Genomic DNA, 13,529 nt, shown 5'->3' on the forward strand with positions numbered 1-13,529 from the left:
CCAACCTGATAAAGACATGAATTCTTATAAATATCTATATAATAATAGTAACCCATTTTCATCCCAACAAGCAACTCATTTACATCCCTAGTATGCATGTATCTTTTATTCGAACATGCATGTAATAGTAATAGGGGCAATATACTTGCAATGACCTAGATTTTGTAAGAGTTGCAGGTGATTGACAAAATTAACTTGAATCTAAAAAAGTTGGAATCCTGACAACATTTAAATTGATTAAAAAAATTAAAATCTCGAACCTTAAAAAATTCATTGTATTTAAATTTGTTAGCAAATTAAAAACTTGAGCTTAAAAAAATTCGATCAAAAGTGATTTATATTTAAAATATTTCAAATGATTATATTTTTACTCAAAATTTAAAATAATTTAAAATTGTTCCAAATTTAGCACCTGAACGCGGAACGCCCACTCAGTTTGTAGCACAAGTCACTTTTCCAGATAGATTCGCTCACTTCCAGGAGACAGATGGATTGTTTTTAAATAAATAAATAAATAATTCAATGTAGAAAGGCGCCTCGTACATCGAAAAACAACAGAAATACATCTCCAGAAAATCCAACGGCCTCGATTCGTTTTCCGTCCGGTTCCCTACGGTTCCCCTTAAGATCAGAAAATCACCTTCTTCCCATTCATAGAGAATAATTCTTTTTTTTTTATTGGTTCAGGTGAGCATCGATTCGCTGCGTTTATTTATTGTCTTGTTATTCTTAGATTGAATTTATTTATTTATTTGTTTTGGATTAATCCTTTGAATTCTGACTTGTCAATATGTTTAATTGTTTTATTTTCAAGATTAATGATTCTAATTAATTTAAATATTTTTCAATTGAATAATCATAACATTCTTATAATTCAATCTGTTTTTTCTTTTTTGTTTTTTCAGATTTTCTCTCAATTTCTCTTTTGCTTGATGGCTATCCATTTTGTGCAAAAGGAAATGATAAAATGAAAAATCATATAAATAATTGTCATTATGCATTTTGTTATGCAAGAAAACATTGTATTTTTAATGTGTAATTCATGTTTGCTTTCGTATCTAAATCGTGCTTTCAACTTGCAATTTATTAGCCTTTCTTAGTTTTCAATCATCTTAACTGTGTCCTGCAGTCTGTTAACTACTTGTTTTCTTGCATTGTTTCTCTCTTCTACCTATTATATTCAACAATGATATTGGTTTAGACTATACTTGTTTGGATCATTTTCTTATTAATGGTGAATTTTTTGAATTCCTTGCAATTGTTTGTGAGTTTTGGGTCATTTTGAGCTGCTGTTATTGGTTTTTAGACTACCTTCATACTGGTTATAGTCATGCAATACAATTCTTGTTCTTGAATTTGCATTATCATAGCATGAATCTGTAATTATGTATGTATTGTTTTTTTTTATTTTTGATTATTTTTACTCTCCAGGCTAGTTATTTCCTCAGTGATAAATTTGATTTCATCAATAAATTTGAGCGTAGGTTTTGTGGAGATTTCGTGGGTGTGTTGTTATGGGTGCCTCAACTAATAAAGAGAACAGGTTGCCACGGGAAGCAAAGGATGCTCTACAATTGTTGGCTTCTGATTGGGATGATGTGGTGGACTCAAAAGCTTTGCAGGTGATCCCTCTTAAAGGTGCAATGACCAATCAGGTCTTCCAAATAAAATGGCCAACTAGGACAGATGAAGTGTCACGAAAGGTTTTAGTTAGGATTTATGGTGAGGGTGTGGAGGTGTTTTTTGACCGGGACAATGAGATCCGTACTTTTGAGTTTATGTCGAAACATGGGCAAGGACCTCGTTTGCTTGGACGGTTCCCAAATGGGCGAATTGAAGAGTTCATCCGTGCACGGGTACTTTTGAATTTGCTCCCTCCCATCCCTTCTCTCATATTCTTTTTTTTTTTAGATATGAACATGAAGTGATATTTATTCTGTTTAAAATGACTATGAGCATGAAGGGCTTCAAGCTGCTAGTTTAACTATTTTACATTGTAGTATTTGATTTACACAATGGTTCACTACTCGTCCACCTCCGTTATGAGATTGACTTGCAACATATCATCACCATCGTTAAGATAGATGATCTTTTGAATGACTTTTAGTCATCTATATCCACTAAGGACATTACTTGTTCATGTTTGTATGGTGTTTTGCTTATTAAAAACATCAAGATTTAGGATTACAATGCGAATCACTTCTTTGTCTTATTTTTTTTTTTCCATTAACAATTGTGATTAATATATACTCTCTCTCTTCTCGACAACCTGGAGGGATCATTTACTCATTTAGTCATCAGAATTGTCAAATGTGTACTGATATTTGCTTTCTTGCATATTGACTTTCAGATACTATCTGCATCTGATTTGCGTGATCCAAATGTATCAGCTCTAATAGCAGCTAAATTGAGGGAGTTCCATGAACTAGACATGCCTGGTCCAAAGAAAGTTTGGCTATGGGATAGATTGCAGTATGTTTAATAGTTCTTTGTGAATTTGCTAAATATTATGGAGGCCATATCTATCGCCTAATTTATTAGTTTGTAATTTTTTACCATTGGATAAATAAATTACTTCTGAATGTTTCAGAAATTGGCTAAATGCGGCCAAGAGAGTCTGCCCTCTGGAAGAAGCTAAAGCCCTTCGCTTGGAAGTTATTGAGGAGGAAATCTCAATGTTAGAAAAGAAACTCTCAGGGTGCCATCAACACATAGGTTTCTGCCACAATGATTTACAATATGGTAACATTATGATCGACGAAGAGACTAAATCAATAACCATTATTGTGAGTTTCTCTCAAACTGGATTGCTTAATATATGATTTTCTTCAAGTAATTTTTGCATAGCTCCTAATTAGTGGGAAAGTTCTAGACAAGGTTGAGTTGTAGGCCAGGTTATGAATTGCATTTTTCAGATGGGAGGACAACAGTTAATCCTTTGACCAAGCTGGGTATTGGGCTCGAAATCAAACAATAGCCAAAGACTAACAGCTGTGCTAGTAGGAATAAAATTGTTAGTTGTTCTTGTGGTTGCATTAGTGATATTCTTAGTTCCTAATTCCTGAACCCTGTCCGTGCCTGTTTGGGAGCAAGTTGGCGCAAGATAGAACAAATTGATGCATTTATTGTAGTCCTTTATTTATTTTTTTTTATCATGTTAGCAATATCACTCTTTATGTATGAATGTGTCGACAGCATCTTTGTTCTCATATTATGCATTTGATAATGTCTGCATGGTGTCCAAGTAGAGTTGTGATTCTGCCTGGTTGAATGACATCTAGGACATTGATGGGTGTCTTGTGATCTCATGGATTTCTCATTGACTGGGGTTTGATGAAGATAATGTATCAGGTATAGCACCAGAGGGAACTTCCATATATCATTTCCTTATTTTTATTCCTTAATATGGAACTAGGTTTATGACTTACCTAAATTGTATTTCTATTAAGACCACAACTTTTAATCCTGGGGGAAGCACACAAGATTATCTGTCATGGAAGAATATTTGCGTTTGACCATTATATACATGTATTAAGCTATGGTTAATTCATCATATAATTTAAATGCTTTGTTTGCTAAGTTTTGAGCTTTTTAATGTGCTAATTTGAGTTCTCTAAGTCACACCTCAACAAAGTTTCTTTCCATGATTTTGGCTGTGGGCTGTCTTGTACACTTTTACTTTTAAAGATCCTAACTTTCTTCAGTATTGAACATTAGAAAAAAAAGAAAAAGAAATGCAGTCATGTATCGCATAGTGTCCTTTTAAAATTGAATTATATTTAACTTTAGAATTTGTGTTTGCTTTATATATGATCATGAATTATATTAAGCTTGATAATGAATGTTCTTGACTAAGGCCTTATTTATGCATGCAGAGGGTACATTGTGCTTGCATGTAACTAATCCAGCAGAAAGATAACTAAGTAATTAGTGATTAATAGAAATTTCTTATGATCTTGAATATGTAGTCTTTTCTCTGTAACCATTTTTTTTTTTCAAAATGCCAAATATCTAATTTCAGTTCTTTGGAGGCTGATTGGCTGCCTGCTTTTATAGGATTACGAGTATGCAAGTTACAATCCTGTTGCCTATGATATTGCAAACCACTTTTGTGAGATGGCTGCTGACTATCATACAGAAATGCCCCATATTATGGATTATAGTAAATATCCAGGTAAACCTTTTGATATCATTTTTCCTTCGAAAGAAAAATTGCTTTTTATTCCCTGAATGATAAGAATTTCTTGGCATGGCTTGTATAGGTTGGGGAGAGCGCTTAAGATTTCTGCGTATATACCTGCACTCTTCAGGTATTTGTTTATTGCATGTAAGATACTGTGTGAGTTTTCCATTGTTCAAATGGTGGCTAGTTTGAATAGCTCTTTTATAGATATCATATGTAGGCACACACTTGTAAAAGTAAAATCTGAAGGGTAGTACCCCTTGTACATGGAGGACAATCAGCCCAGCATTTTTTAAAATTCCTATCTTAGTCTTCTGCAAGATTGAATAGCCTAGCTGCATTTGTGTGTAGCCATCTATAGTTGTTCAATTCTGCATCTAATTTAGTTTATGTTTTGTAAAGTGGTATAAGGTCTTTGTCCCCTTTCTACACTTGTCAAGGACTAACATAACACATTTTTTTTTAAAAAGTTAGTGCAGTTGTAGAACTGATATAATGTGTTTCAATTTAGGTAATTGAACTTCAACTGACAATATAACTCTGAATTTGTTCTATTGTCAGCATCCCATAATATTATCTGTCTTTTATGGCAGGTAAGGAACCCAGAGACACTGAAGTGGACCAGCTGCTTAAAGATGTCGAGAAGTTTACTCTAGCAAGTCATCTCACTTGGGGCTTATGGGGAATAATATCGGTAATTTCCATCCTCTCATGTTGGCTCCATTATTGTAACATTACCATTTTCAAAATCATTTGATGATGAGATAGAGGGCTGAGCAATTTTGACCTTGTTATGGTCCCTCTCACAGTAGTATTTGAGTGGCTGCTATCTAGGTTTATACTTTTTTCTAAACTAAATTTTTTTAAATGAAATAATGAAAGTTTTAATAAATTATTATAAGTCTATTAGATCCTTTATTTTTTTGAAGAGGGCATTCAAAATTGGGATAGGGGTGGTACAAAATTTTACAATTAACCTTTTTTAAGGTTATTCATTTCTTCACTAGTACAGCCTTTCTCTCTTTGCGTCCAGTCTTACATCTTCCGGTTCTCTCTCTTGTTTTGCGATTATGCTATTATGAATTATGTCAAGCTGAGCACATGGAACCTGCCATAAACAGGCTATACTTGAAGTTGTTAGAAGTTTAAATGTCAAATCTTCCTCCTAGTTTGAAATTTAATAATCTCCTAATCTACCTTCTACCTGCCTAAATCTCTCTCTCTCTCTCTCTCCCTCTTCCTCTTATAAAGAAAAAAAGATCACCATTTTTTCTTGGTAAATGTAGTCATTGACCCAAGAGGGACCAACAATATAGATGTTTCAACTTGTGCTTGATTGTGAAGGAGAGAAGATATGCCATTAGATAATGGCATTGGCTTGCAATTTCCTTCTTTCTGAGCTTGCTTGTATGATATTGTACCATATATCCTCCTCAGGAACATGTGAATGAAATTGACTTTGACTACAAGGAGTATGCCAAGCAGAGGTTTCAGCAGTATTGGATGCAGAGGCCTGAGCTGTTGGGCACTTCTTGAGCCCCCACCATAAATGTTGGTAATGGTACATGGTTCGTTATCCTTTCTCCTTGGTACGCCGTAGGTATGAACTGTTTGTAGGGGATATTTAGTTAAATAAATCTTGATAGAATTATTTTGGGGCATTTAGCAATTATGATTTATTTCAGAAGCCACATCACATATTTGTTATTCTTTTCACGATGTATGTTCTTATCATGAATGCTCATATGTACTGTTTTCCTACTTTGGGGTTTTTATTTTGGGTGATATTTCCAAAAATAATTTGAGGATATTACAATCTCCTATCTGTGTCTGGTTTGTGGCCACAAGTGATTTGTTTATTATGTGTTGTGATTAAAAACAAAAACAGATGATATTGTTTTTTGTTCTATACTTGATCTTTGAAGAGATGTTTGTCTGGGGGATGACATTCTTGAAATTGATTATCTCCCTTTCTCTTGGGTTTGAATGGGGAGACTCTAGCATTAAAGCATTGTGAAGGTGAAGGGACACTTGTTGTGTGAACTCAACTATTCTTTTATAGACATTTTCAAGGAAAATCTGGAGGGCAATCAATAGATGAAATTTAGATAATAGACGGTAGAAGACTTAGATTTGTTTGATCCTGTTAGAAGCCTTGTATCAAATGTGTAATAGTTTCCATGGATCTGATCTTGGAACTTGGCATTTTGAATGGGCCAATTCTTGATGAAGTGGACTGAATTTTTAACATGTGATTAATAAATGAAAGCTAAAAAGTGAAAGGAATAAAGTGCCGCAACATGTCTCATTCCTTGATTATGTTTCATTTTATGTATGCTGCAGGCTTGTAGGTTCACTATGTATGCTTATTTTAAGCGTAATCCCGTCGTGATTAAGGAGATGTGTGATTGTGCTAGTCATGCTCCTTTCGTTATCTTGTTGTATGGCATGAAATGACAGGAATATTGTTTTTGTAGGTGAGCATAGAAAAACCGAAAGGACAAAGGAACAAGTTGGTCTGTTCAAGCAAATATTTAGGCTTGGTCAAGGAAGACAGGCTAGTTTCCAATATTTCTCTGTTTCATTAGATTGTGGATACTGAATCCCGAAACTAATAATTTGTAATTAGGTGAATCCCAGTGGAGGGATGAAATGATGGCAAATAAAAACAGTGAGATAATCCTTGAATCATTCATTTGTTTTGAGCTATGTGTAATAATACATCCAAAAGATCCTGTCATGGTGCCCATTTTCATTTAGTTGGCGAGGCAGTAGTTGAAGTTTTAGCTACTTAGGGTTTGATATTTGTTATAAATTGAATTCGTTCTTTTGTTGTTAACTGAGTTTTTCCTACTTGAAACTTGATTGCCTCGTACGTTTGATTGTCTAAGTGTTTCCTAGATGATGCGTAGTATGCTTAGGCGGTGTTCCTATCACGTATAAGTTGTTTGAGATAAATAATATAGCTGGCTTAAGATGGACCTTGGAAAATTGAAAGAGTCAAGTTTTGGTCCTGGGGACAGTTGAACTGAAATGCCTTCCTCTTTGAAGAAGAAAAAGTGAAAGAAGACAGAACTTAGCAGGAGACTTTCCTTTATCAAAGTCAGAAAACCATCACAGATGGCTAATGCATTAGAAAACAATACCATATACCCTTAGAAATATTGTGGCTATTCCATGTATATCCTCGAAGTTATGCTCAACTGTATTTCAACTATCACAGTAGTAGCATACAGGAGCTGTATATAGACAAATAAATTTTAAAAATTACAAGAAATTTGTCCAAAATTTGCCTATGAATTAGTGCTCGGACTAGAAGATTCTGGTGGAAGTGCGGATTGAACCTCAACCTGTGAAACTTCAGGAGCAGAGCTTTCCGGTAGCACGGATGAGGGAGATTCAGTCAGACTTGGAGCCGTAGCCTGGATAATTTCCGGTGGCTTAAACTTGTTTATGTAGTAACTAAGTGCCGGCCCTGTATATTCAGCCGTCTTAACCTGAGGTGAATTCCTGCCAACTTGGAGGACTACAGCTGAAGCTGCAGCAACAAAGACAAGGGCAATTCCTGCATTGATGGCTAATGTACTCTTGGCTCCATCGGCAGAAGAACCTGCAACTCCTGAGCTTATTGCACTTTCTGCTATATAAACTGCAGGCTGGGTACATTAAAATTCATTTATATTAGCAGTGGTCTAAGAGACACGAAGGTGAGGGAAGAAAAACACAACAGAAGCAGTGTAAGTTTGGTTGAGGGATGAAGGTAAACAGACCAACTTGGGGGAAAAGGAGGGTGGAGCAGCAGAGAGCTGGTTCAGGGTGAACTTTGGGAAGTAAATAATGGGACAAAGAAAGCTAGAGGATTTAGGACTTGAGGCTTCAAGAAGCAGGGTTACATTCAGAGAAAACAGGTAAAGAAAGACTCAGTGCAGCTGTTAACATGGGATTGGAAAAGATGTGAATGTACTAACCTCAACTGAATAGATATTGGTCTGCCCAGCAGTGTCCTTCTCAACATAGCCAGTCCAACCCCTTCTGCGAGGTGGATATGTCCCAACCACTTTGGTCTTGTCCCCTGCCAACCATTCCACACTCACCTTCCCAACCTGTTTTCAAAAGCTTAGTAGTAAGTACCAATTGTACTATAACTAAGATAAATATACATCAGTTGCTTTGTAAATTGTATCAAAATATACTTGCAAAGTTCACAAGTTTTCAGAGAGTTTGATGTTTCTCAGAAGAACAAATCTTTCACTGTTGAGCAGGGTCGGATCTGGCTTGATACAAGTAGTGTCACTGATATGTCAAATTCCAAAATCCCCTACTAATTATATTGTTTATACTAGAGTTTTATATAATTAATGTCACTAAGGAACTCCCAAAATTTTTTAATAATTATTATTATTTTAGTTATTACAATATTTAGAAAAATTCCTGGATTTGCCCCTGCTGCTGAGACTATATCTTAATGCTTATAACCTATGACAACAACATCAAGCAACACAAATATTCTTATTCCCATCAATCTCAGCTTTGAACACCAACATATTAAGAAAATAGCTTTCCCTTTTCTTTAAACCTATCTCTTACCTTTTGAGACCATAAGCTGTTGACCATAATCATGAGGAAAAGTACCAGAAGGAAAAGCTACTACCATACCAAGCCAACCACATATATACTTGCATACATGTATATAAACAGACAGACATATGCATTTGCAATGGCTAAACATAGACAAGACAACTGACAAGCAAGCAAATATGACCTAAAAGGCATGCAAGAAGGAAACAAAGATTGATAAACAGGGCCAATTTACCTCCTTATCAGGAGCACATTCTTCTTCATTACAGTCATCAGAATCATCAGAGGAAGCTCTAACAGTGAAGAAGCTTGTCTTGTTGTTGAGTTCGTAGCATTTCTTAAACAATTTTGGTGAAGTGAACGCACAACTGTTGGCTGATATCATTGCCTGTGATGCACATGCCATGTTCTGTGTCTTGGGTATTCTTGCTGGTAATGGAGAGAGAGAGGTGAGCAAGAGATTGTTTGCTTTAATGGTTTTTTCTGGGTTGTTGTTGCTGTTGCCAAGGTTTTTGTGTGGTGATGATGGGTATTCTGTGGTGGGATTTTAACCATTTTGCCTGTCCATACTGTTGCCTCTGGTTTAGCATGGCTTGCTCCCAATAAATATCTTTCAGTACTTATAGTCAGGATTGGGCTCTCCACTCTACAATCATGGGATTGGGCCTAACAAATCCGTAACTTTTTCTTTTTTTGAAAAAAAATTAAAATATACTTCAATTTTATTAATATGAGGATTTGGGAATTCAAAAAATTTAAGAAAATTATGTATTAATATAAGAGAAATATTAATGAGTGACAATTTTAGTCATTTTTAAATTCGAAATTACAACACGAGTGAGATTATTTGGTTCTACAAAAAGAAGAAATGATGTACGTAAATTTATCTAAGGATATTGTTTTAATAATAAAATTGATGTGAATTAAAATTAAAATTTAGTTCATATAGAAATAAATTATTTGAAAATTATATTACCATAAAATAAAAAAAATTGTAAGGGCCATAATTTTAATTTCTATTTAAGATTTAATGGGATGCAAATGGTAAATTGTTTTTTTTGGCTCGAAGTTATTATTTTAATTATTTGATGAATAATATATTTCTATTTAAACTTAATTTAAAAATATTAAGTTATTTATACAAAATACATCATATTATTTTTATTTTAAAGAATAAAATTATAATCCATGAATGGGCTTGGTCTGGCCCGTATTTTCATGGGCTTAGACCGTGAACAATTATCCAGTCCAATAGGAAAAGGACAAATTATTGACCCGACCCGAACCATGAAAAAGCCCGAAACGTCCCGTTTAGCTTCGCAAGAGGGTTTTAGAGCAAAACCCCTGCAAAGGCGGTTTTCTTGGAGTTGAATAATCCTCTTGTGAAAATCGAACAAATTTCAAGAACCCACAGCATTTTGATCACAAGAAGAAAATGGGTCTCAAGCAAGAAGATTTACTTCTCAATAACAACACCAATAAGTACGTGTCTCTTGCATTTCTTTTACTATTTCATGATGTATAATTTGATTGTCATTTCTATCTTTGATTTTCCTTTTTTTTTGTTTTTTGTGTACAACCCAATAGTTCAAATGTTTCTGAGATGCCCGTTGATAAGCAAAAGCTTGCTGCTCCAATAAAATCAGCTGTTGATAAGTTTCAGCTGCTACCTGAGTTTTTAAAGGTAATTTTGATGGTAGTTTGGTGTTTAGTGTATGTAAAGAAGTTTATATTTTTGAAATAAATTATGGGTTCTTGAGATTTTTTTCTTCTTTTTATAGGTTAGAGGATTAGTGAAGCAACACTTGGATTCATTTAACTATTTTGTTAATACTGGAATAAAGAAGATTGTCCGTGCCAATGACCGGATTGTATCCGGTGTTGACCCCAGTATTTACCTCAGGTTTGAAAACCATTTGGTATTGTTTATTTCTTTTGGTGATAATTGGTACATTATATGTTTTGCTAACTTGTCATTTTAGGTTCTGTTTGGTTGTTATTTTTATTATTTTTGTGGTTTCAGAACCGGAAAAGCATAAAGCACGTTTAGATTAAAAGTTAATATAATGTTTTTTGAGTAATTAGAAGTAAAAGAAAGGATTTTTTGGAATGAGAACATGCAGTATGTTACTTTTTACTTCATTAGTGCCCACTCAATGTTGCAAGGTCATTTTTTGTGCTTCATTTTGAAATTGTTACTAGTCTCATAATATATATTAACTTAATCTACTTTCAATACATATGTATAACGTAACACTTTTTAAATTTTTTCAAATTGATGCAAATTGTCACCTAAATATGCACCAATTTGTAAGCAACTAAATAAACCCACCAGTTCTAATAAAGGCAATTAGTGATGGAATTAGAATGTATGTTCATTTTCAAAAATTTTAATATTATATAATTTTATTTAGTTACTTGAAATTCAACTTATGATAATGGAAACCAAATATAGGTATACCAAAGGGAAATACAAAAAAGTCTCAAATTTCCATGATTCAAATGACAATGATATGGACCTAGAATGATGCGACATGGTCCAAAGATTTATATCAACAATGAAATTTGACATGGTGCCAATAGGTAAACTATCATTGCTCAAACCTAAAGTATTTCATATATAGAATAAGTTAAGAGTTTGTTGGACAATTACCTGAAATGAAGCAATGGCATGAATGACCGTGTAAAGGAGATATTATACTAACAAAGTTTTATTAAATTTTTAAGCAAATATCAATATCCAGAAAAATAAATCCCACTTAATCAAGCTCTAATATTATGATTGAAAAATGATGTCAGTTTAATATGTCAATTTATACAAATATTTCATACAAATAATAATACCTATTGTCTTTGTGCTCCTGAAATCTAAAATTCACTCAGATGTAGGTAATTAGAAATGCAAATGGATATGCAAGATGTTTGCATGAACATCTAGTTTGTTCTTTATTTCTTTATTATTTTATCAGTCTCAACAAATAAAACGAACAAATAAAACAATAGTCCATAGGTTATAATGAGAGAGGAAAAGCTACATAAGGCAGATCAGAATTTTAAACTGATACCAAAAAGTATCATCAAACCACTATTTATCACTTGCAGGAAGACAGGAGAGGGAGAAGGGGGTGGGATTTTGGGAGAGAATTTTTTATGACTTCAAATTTGGATCAATAGCATTGCTCTGAGATAACTTCAATAAAAAACTACAACTCTGTCAAAAAATTATTCTTCTCCTAATAAAGAAGCTTTGTCATGTTACAAACTAACAATCAAGTGTCACCAACTTTCCAAAACCTTCATTGTGGATATTTGATTACACCCATCAAAAGAAGAACCTAACTAGTCAAATTGTTCTAATCTACCAAGTTAACATAGAGTGATTCACATTCCAACATCAGACCATCATAAAAGAATATTTTGTTCAAAGGACTCAAAGGCAACTTAGTAAATCCACATTTCCATATATGTTATATATGATGCAAGAAGATAAAGGCAAACTGAAAAATGGGAAGAGAAAAAATAACTGAAAATTGAAAATTTTTAGGAAGAAGGGAAAGATATGAACCATTAGATGGCAGAACATTGAGAGATTAAAGAAGAAATTTATAGTGTATTTTTAACAGGTAATGCTAAATTGACTACACTTGAAAAACATTATCTAATGCCAGTTGATTACAATTGTACTCGGATTATTTCAATAAGTAAAGTTATTAATGTCAGAGAATTAGTAAGTGGTAGTATTTTTTGCCTCACTGTGAGATCTCTCGCAAGAATAGTGGTTACCTTCAAGCTCCAAATCACCACTGCATTGGACACTACTCCAATGGTCCTTAAAACAGCATATCTAGGCTGCCAATAGAACAGATATTAAAGCATCAGTTTCTAAACTCTTGCTGCATTATTTCATCTCATGATAAAATAACATTCAAATCGACTAACCATTTGATGACAACAGAAGTATCAGAGCCCGAGGGATCTTGGCCATTAGCTTCAAGGATTTGTTTCATTTGTGGAACAAATAATTGCTCTTTGTCATATCTTTTGAACAGAACGTATTAAAAACTAAAAAGAAAAAAAATAAGGAACCGAACATTCACCAGAATTCATCAAAGTGAATCTAATCTGTAATCTAAACATATTCTCAGTCTATTTAAACAATAGTGACAATTAAAAAACTTTGAAGGCAATTATTCTTCATTTAGAAAATGAAAGATCCCATCATCATTCTATCAAATCAAGATTACTAAAATCATAATATCCAGATTGTAAAATTTTAAGTTTCTACAATCCCAGGGTTCCAAAACAATCCAAATCAATCCTAAGATCACATTTGGGCAGGATTAAGAGCAAATAAACAATTAAGTTCATTACATTCTTCCTTTCATAGGTCTAAAGAATACCCTTCAATCATTTTTCTTTCAAGTTTATATATTGTTTCTCTTCATATTCTTTCTGGCTTGAACTGCAAAACATGGTGTTAGAATGCATTCAGAATCAACATCAGCTCACATTTGACAACTAAAAGAGCGTACGTATCCCTAAATTTTGTGAAACGACATATGAACCATACTGCTGTCTAGAATGACATTTTGGGAGAGATAGAAACATATAAGCAGAATTACCCAAAGTGTTGCACTGATAACTTTATTCTTTGTAGGAAATTCAGACCTAATGCATTATAAAATTCCATAAAGCAAAACAAAATTTTCCTCTCTCCACTAGAAATTTAAAACAATTGCCCCCCCCCCCCCCCCCCCCCCCCCCAAAA

General features: G+C 33.8%; 3 protein-coding genes across 8 annotated transcripts in view; 2 read left to right on the forward strand and 1 right to left on the reverse strand.

Annotated features, from left to right (window-relative positions):
- On the forward strand, nucleotides 439–7,022 carry LOC18587073 (probable choline kinase 2). 5 transcript variants are annotated; one of them, XR_001929910.1, is made up of 9 exons: nucleotides 439–687; nucleotides 1,432–1,856; nucleotides 2,351–2,472; nucleotides 2,591–2,786; nucleotides 4,057–4,174; nucleotides 4,263–4,310; nucleotides 4,777–4,877; nucleotides 5,621–5,783; nucleotides 6,661–7,022. XR_001929910.1 is itself a non-coding variant. In XM_018129432.1 (9 exons), the coding sequence occupies exons 2-8, from the start codon at nucleotides 1,515–1,517 to the stop codon at nucleotides 5,717–5,719; spliced, it is 1,026 nt and encodes a 341-aa protein (XP_017984921.1). In that variant the 5' UTR covers nucleotides 439–687; nucleotides 1,432–1,514; the 3' UTR covers nucleotides 5,720–5,751; nucleotides 6,661–7,022. The 5 variants fall into 5 exon arrangements, 4 of the variants coding, with proteins under 4 accessions (XP_017984921.1, XP_007010793.2, XP_007010794.2 ...); XM_018129432.1 differs by having other exon boundaries at nucleotides 5,621–5,751; XM_007010731.2 differs by having other exon boundaries at nucleotides 5,621–5,744.
- On the reverse strand, nucleotides 7,277–9,356 carry LOC18587074. Its single transcript, XM_007010736.2, has 3 exons — nucleotides 8,997–9,356; nucleotides 8,152–8,286; nucleotides 7,277–7,839 (listed from the first exon to the last, which is right to left on the reverse strand). The coding sequence occupies exons 1-3, from the start codon at nucleotides 9,165–9,167 to the stop codon at nucleotides 7,477–7,479; spliced, it is 669 nt and encodes a 222-aa protein (XP_007010798.1). The 5' UTR covers nucleotides 9,168–9,356; the 3' UTR covers nucleotides 7,277–7,476.
- LOC18587075 (DNA-directed RNA polymerase III subunit 2) overlaps nucleotides 10,081–13,529 on the forward strand; it is a 27,215-nt gene continuing 23,766 nt past the window's right edge. For both annotated transcript variants that reach the window (XM_018129546.1, XM_018129547.1), the window contains exons 1-3: nucleotides 10,081–10,243; nucleotides 10,349–10,445; nucleotides 10,543–10,664. In XM_018129546.1, the coding sequence (XP_017985035.1) occupies nucleotides 10,197–10,243; nucleotides 10,349–10,445; nucleotides 10,543–10,664 (266 nt within the window). In that variant the 5' untranslated portion in view covers nucleotides 10,081–10,196. The remainder of the gene's footprint in view (nucleotides 10,244–10,348; nucleotides 10,446–10,542; nucleotides 10,665–13,529) is intronic.

This window comes from Theobroma cacao, chromosome 10 (assembly GCF_000208745.1).
Source record: "Theobroma cacao cultivar B97-61/B2 chromosome 10, Criollo_cocoa_genome_V2, whole genome shotgun sequence".
Classification (NCBI taxonomy): domain Eukaryota; kingdom Viridiplantae; phylum Streptophyta; class Magnoliopsida; order Malvales; family Malvaceae; genus Theobroma; species Theobroma cacao.